Source organism: Orcinus orca, chromosome 20, assembly GCF_937001465.1.
Source record: "Orcinus orca chromosome 20, mOrcOrc1.1, whole genome shotgun sequence".
In the NCBI taxonomy this organism is placed as follows: domain Eukaryota; kingdom Metazoa; phylum Chordata; class Mammalia; order Artiodactyla; family Delphinidae; genus Orcinus; species Orcinus orca.
Genome location: NC_064578.1, coordinates 17243090 through 17249089, shown reverse-complemented (window position 1 = coordinate 17249089; position 6000 = coordinate 17243090). Strand labels below are relative to the sequence as shown.

At 45.9% G+C, this 6000-nt stretch overlaps 1 protein-coding gene across 5 annotated transcripts in view; it reads left to right on the top strand.

Moving 5' to 3' along the window:
- The first annotated feature begins 3049 nt into the window (after positions 1-3049).
- The window catches only part of NFAT5 (nuclear factor of activated T cells 5), a 132546-nt gene continuing 129595 nt past the window's right edge, over positions 3050-6000 (top strand). For 2 of the 5 annotated variants that reach the window (XM_012534319.3, XM_033434270.2), the window contains exons 1-2: positions 3050-3463; positions 5177-5230. In XM_012534319.3, coding sequence (XP_012389773.2) covers positions 3391-3463; positions 5177-5230 — 127 coding nt within the window. In that variant the 5' untranslated portion in view covers positions 3050-3390. The remainder of the gene's footprint in view (positions 3464-5176; positions 5231-6000) is intronic. The other 3 variants (XM_033434271.2, XM_004273214.3, XM_049703954.1) reach the window with 3 other exon arrangements.

The window sequence follows — 6000 nt, the reverse complement described above, 5'->3', positions numbered from 1 at the left end:
CTCTCTAGAAATTTTCCTTTCAGGTTTTGTGTTTGTTTAGCAGGTTCTCTACAATGTACATGTGACTAAAATTATTTCAACAGCCTTAATTGTATTACAATGATGAAGATTCTGTAGATCTTGTGACAACACATTCCTCTGTTCTGTATGAGTTTGTTTAATTCCTTTTCAGTGGTTGATATTTGAACCTCTTTCATTGAGAGCAGATCCAGCTACACAATTCACTAAGGGCCTAAACAGGTCCAGGAGGGGTTAAAGAACATACCATCAATATAAGAACTGCCACTCTATTGCATAATTTACACAACCTTGTAGTTGAATCTGGGCTTCTTGTGACTTTTTAATAAAATAACTACAGAATGTGATACAACAATTGGGAAGTAACGTAAAGAAATTCTACAAACTACTAAATCTGCTTTATGCTTTGTTCCATGACTCTATTGTAATTTTCAGTGAGAGGAAATTTCCAAAGTTTATATGCTTAAAGTTTTACTTTTCGTTGTGCATAAAGTTTTATGAAGGTATACGATTTGGTGATAGGGTGGTTTTTAAAATATAAAATAAAATTATTTCTAATATCATATAGAAGGGAAAGCAGATGAGATATTTATGACCAGAGAAGGAAGTATCATTGGAACTTGAGGTAGCATGTAATTTACTAAAGACACAATGATCAGATAGTTATTTTTGGTAACCCTGAATATCAGGAAGATCATATTGTATTTTGTGATCAGAGCAGAGCAAACACTGTTTACTAATGAATTTATGTGTGTTTTCAGTCACTGAAAATTTAAGTACAAACTGAAAATCTGGGTCTCTATGCTATTGCGAAGCAAGACCATGAAAACTATCCATTTAAGCACTTTTTCCAAAAAATGTATATCTGTAAAAGGATGGGAGGTGGAGTTAACCATTGAATTTTCAAATATTCATTTAGATATAATCACTGCTTGATGCAGGGCTTGATGGAGTGGGCCCTGAGCTTAAAGAATCCCTGGAATTCACATTCTAGGTCAAGTCACTCTTTGGGAGACCCCTATTCACTTTGCTCTTACTTAATCAGGGGAAATCTGATTAACATAAACAACAAAGCATCAGTCCTGGGGAAAAAGAAAATCACAAAAGGGCAGAGAAGTGTTGAGGGAAAGGGGAAGGAAGAGGCCTTGCCAATTCTTGACTTGTTAATTAGAGTCAGAACAGCAATGGGGATTTCCTATACCCTAAGTTTGTTGAATGATTACATAGGTCTGGGGAAGAGGGATACACTCAGAGTGACTCACCCCATTTTTTTTTTTTTTTTTGTATTGGGGTTTTGCCTGGTGCATTGCACTTTCCTCTCCTCACATTATATATATATATTTTTTTTTTTCTCACATTATATATTGACTAATGGAGGGGGGAGGTCTCCAACAGGTGTTTACACCTACTCAGATTCAAAAGCTTTGGCCTAGGCCTTAGCCCGTTGGGCAATGTGGGGTTTGAATCTTCCTCTCTTAAATGAGTGGGACTCGGACCAGTTTTGAAGGGACTTCCGTTGGGACTTGTTACAACAGGGTACAGTGGTGATGTAGACTTGAGGACAGTTTCTTGTTCTGCTTTGCCATCTTGGGGTGGGTCTGAAAAGCTTTCTTACCTCTGACAGGAAGAAAATGTTCACAGGGTTGATTACTACACAGAATGCAGTAAAGACAATTGGGCAACCTGACTCAGATGTTCAGATGGAAAGATAGGTAAACTCTGATGACACAAGTTTAAATTCTAGGTCTGCGGGTAAAGCTTTGCAGAGGGACCCACCCCAGAGACATCTGCACAAGGGCCTCCTTTGCTGAGAGCTTCTCCCCCATCCCCGCCACTCCAAGTCCAGATGAACTGCTCAAATTCCTAGGGGAAAGTCTCTATAAACTGTGTGTGTGTATACATATGTATGCGTAACACTAATTTTTAAACTTTGTAACTATCTTTGTAGATAAAATAAGAGAAACTAAACCAACTCAAATAGCTTAAAAATGTTGCCCCAGTGACCGCTGGCATCAATATTCTACACAAGATTAAAATTCCCAAGTAGCATACCCTGCACTCCAATTGATATTTTAATAACTTGATTAAAAATTTCTCATAAGTCTATTAGAGTCAGGAAACGGTCTGCGGTGTAGGTGAAGATTTTCAGTTTTCGCAACGGAAACTTTTGGCCGCCATGAACAGAATAGCAAAAACTCAAATGTGTTCTTCCCCCATCCTTGCCTAGTCCAAAGGTAAAAAAATGAAAACCGTTTGGAAGAACGGTTTTTAAGTTTGCTTTTTTCCTCTACAACAGTCACGTGGATTAATATGATTCAATTTTTAAATCGACTTTTATCTCCCACACCGAATAAACCCGGCCATCCCAGCACAATCAGAAAGACTTAAAAAAACATTTTTTCTTTCAGCCCCTAAAGGTTGGGGGAGGGGGGACAGAAAAAAGGGGAAGGGGAAAGGGTACTTTAATGAAAAAACAACCAATAACGCGAGGTCTTCAGGATATGGTCCGTCATTTCCTAATTAAGAAATGAGTTTGACAGCCTTTTGACCAACTCAATTCAGACATCGCTCTGCAAACCCCAAAGGGGTGGTGACTGTGCAAGCGTCGACAATCTATTCCCCTGCGAGACCCCAAGCCTGCCCACCCAGGACGTTCCGACTCTGGGGTCTTTCCCCTCTTCTCGCAGACGCCTCGGCTCCCCCCCTCCCCAGCTCTATCTCCTCCTACGCTCAGCTCGGCGCTGGGCTGGCCGCCTTCGGCTCGCCGCCACCAGGTCGGTGCAAATACCTTTTCCCTCCCCGGGGCCCCAGGCGCGGACACCTCCCAGCCTCCCTCCCTCCCTGCCGGCGGGGACCTTTCCCAGCTCGGGAACAGCAGCCCCAGGCCGCTGTTCGCAGGAAGCTAAGCCCTTGTTGATGCTGTTCCGTGGTGCGCCGCTCCGCCCTCCGGCGTCGCCCGGGCTGTTCCCCGCTCTGGGGCGCCCCCCTTCCGCGCCTGCGCAGTGCTCCGCGGGAGGCGGGGCTCAGATTCCTGTCAGCGGCGGCGGCGGCGGCGGCGGTGGCGGCAGCGACCGTCAGTTTTCGCTGAGGAGAAGCACGAAACGGACCCGTTGGCTCTCCCCCTCCCTTTCCCCGCCCTGAACCCCCCTCCTGGCTCGCCGAAAATTAGTCTCCGTGGAGTTTCCCCTCCACCCCGACGCCGTTTCCTCGGTCCTCGGCTCAGTGGAAGTCACTGCCCTCGAGGAGGAGGCAGCGGCAGCCGCCCTCGCCTGCCGCCCCCGGTTCGGTGCCCGCGGTCCCGGAGAGGAGGTGCCGCCGCCACCGCCGCTCCCCCCCTCCCGCTGCCCTCGGGCCGGGCTGGGTCGAGCTGCGATGCCCTCGGACTTCATCTCATTGCTCAGCGCGGACCTAGACCTGGAGTCGCCCAAGTCCCTGTACTCGCGAGGTGAGTCAGGCTGGGGGCTGGGGCGTGGGGGCGGGGAGGCCCAGCGCCGCGGAGCCGGAGGGGTCCCGGTCGGGGGCGGCTGCCGAGCCCCTGCCGGGATGGCTTGTCTTGGGGGGTGGGGAGAGGCCGAGGAGGTCGGGGGTTGGTGGAAGGGGCCAGGGAGGAGTGGCGGCCCCTCCCCCGCGGAGCCGCCGGCCGCACGGGGCCCAAATGCCGTCGGCCCCCGGGTCTCTGCGGACCCGGTGGCTCTGAGCGCTCCTCGGCGGTCGGGCCCCGCCACCCTCCTCGAGCGGCCGGCCCTGGCCTCCCCGGCTCGGGGATCACCCCGGACTGGGCCCTGCGCTGGGGCCGCCGCGATCCGGCTGCTGCGGCTCCTCTTACCAGGACCATCGTCCCCGGCAAAGTTGCCCCCAAACGGGTGGCATAGCCTGGAGCGGGTTCTGGGTTCAGGGTCACCATTTTTCTCCCTCTCCAGGTTGTTTGTGCGCCGTCGTTCTGCCCCCCTCTCTCTCCGGCCTAGTCCACTCCCTCCCCTTGTTGGGACGGCCCCCCTCGACCAGGCGTCCTTCTTTCCTCGTCATCTTATGTCTGGAAAGAGCCCGAATTTTCTTTCCTTTTCTTTCTTTGTTTTTTCCTCTCTTTGCACTTCTGTGGCATTCTAATTACTTACTTCTGCCTCTGTTTTACAAAGAGAGGGGTGCTCTCCCTGAATTAGTTTTATTCCTCTCCTGTCCCAGGGGTACCGGCTCAGGCACAGTTGCTCCCCTTTGAGAATTTTCTCTTTCGTTGCCGTTCCAGGGCTCCTTGCAGGGAGGGGGCATCGGACACAGTTTCCCGTTTTAAAACTCTTTTGGCTAAGGCCTGAAGGGGATTCCCGGGATATAAAATATTAACACTTGAGCTGATCGCTACTGGGGTTAAATTCCTATACTGGACACCACAAGAATGTGTTAGAACAGGTTCCTTGTGCAAGGGCCATCAAACCAAAATGCTCCCACTGCACTTAGTCACTTTTTAAATCACTGGGAGGGGGCAAAAGACATAACTGGGCTATTTTACCATGTTAAAAAAAACATTGTGTGCCATTGTGAACCTCCTTCCTGAGAAATTCAGGGTTTCTTCGGTTTTTGATTTGATGTATCCATCCGCTGATTCCACCCCCTGCCAAAAGGGGGTCTTCAGCTTCACATTCATGTATTTAAAATCGTTGAAGTGAATCAGAGTGAGGTGGTTTTCTCTGGAAGGTGCTGGACTTTATAGACTGACGATTGAGTTTGTACACAGAGTCCTACTTAGTAACTGTAGCCATTGTCTGTTGCTCTGATGACTTTAGTTGGCAGTCACCATCCTGAAATAGTTTGGAAATATTGTAGTTTTGAGTGTCAGAAAGGAAGAGACGATATCTAGAGGTGATTCTTAGAGAAGGGCTAATGTGGTACAGTTGGGTGCTAAGAATAGTCAAGACATTAACACCGTTTGTGCAGTAATCATCAGATAATTTTCCATGAAACAAATGCTTTATGAAAACCTAAGTTTAGTATAGAGACCAGTGTAGAGGCAATTCAGCCTTCTTTTGCGAGAATATATTCACAAATAGGGACTTCAGCTCTTAAAATTACGTGACAATTATATAAGAGATGTATGCTATCCTTGGCTTTTTTTTTTTTAAGTCATTCAGCATAAAAAGTACTTAATGCTTTTTGTGTTTTTCAGATTCTCTGAAGTTACACCCATCACAGAATTTTCATAGAGCTGGACTATTGGAAGGTCAGCAAAGTGCCATTTTAAAGCATATTGTGTGAGTATGCAAAGGCTTTCTCTGAAATGGAGTTTAAATGAGAAAGTGTTAAACTTTGCAAACTCATACAATCTAGTTTTCTCCTAAAGAGCCTGATCCTTCTTTTAGAGCAGCTGAATGTTTTAGTGGATTTTGTTACTGTGTTTGATGTCCTTGTTAGCTATTTTATCTGTTTCGAGAAGCCTTGGGAAAAAACCCCACAAAACTATTAAAAATTATGTGTTGGGTATTCTACTGTAGAATTCCATATCTTGATTCTAGTTTTTTACAAAACAAACTGAATATGAAAAGGCTCAAACATTAAGATCATGAACGTAACTAAAAGAGTGACACCAAACACATATTTAGTTTGGAAAGTCAGCATTTAGAACTTTCATATGCTGAGCATTTCAGAATGGCATATTAATTATTTATTACAGAAGCATTGATGTCATTACTCTTGCATCATTTTTAAGGATAAGGAAAGCCAAGTAATAGAGATGATGATTGAGCTATGCTTAGAAAAAAGGGTTTTAGAAAGTTCTGGAAATGTTAGAATGTGTAGCATAATTTAAACAGCTGACGATTACTTTAGAAAACATTATTCTGTGTTGTTTTTAGCATTTTAAGACAAAAAAAAGGACTACTTGTTTTTGCAGTTTTTGAAGTGATTTCACGTATGTCATTTTTGAATCATGTAATCCTGGGAACTGGACAGCAAGGATATTAATTTTCCTATTATAAAGATGAGTAACCTGAG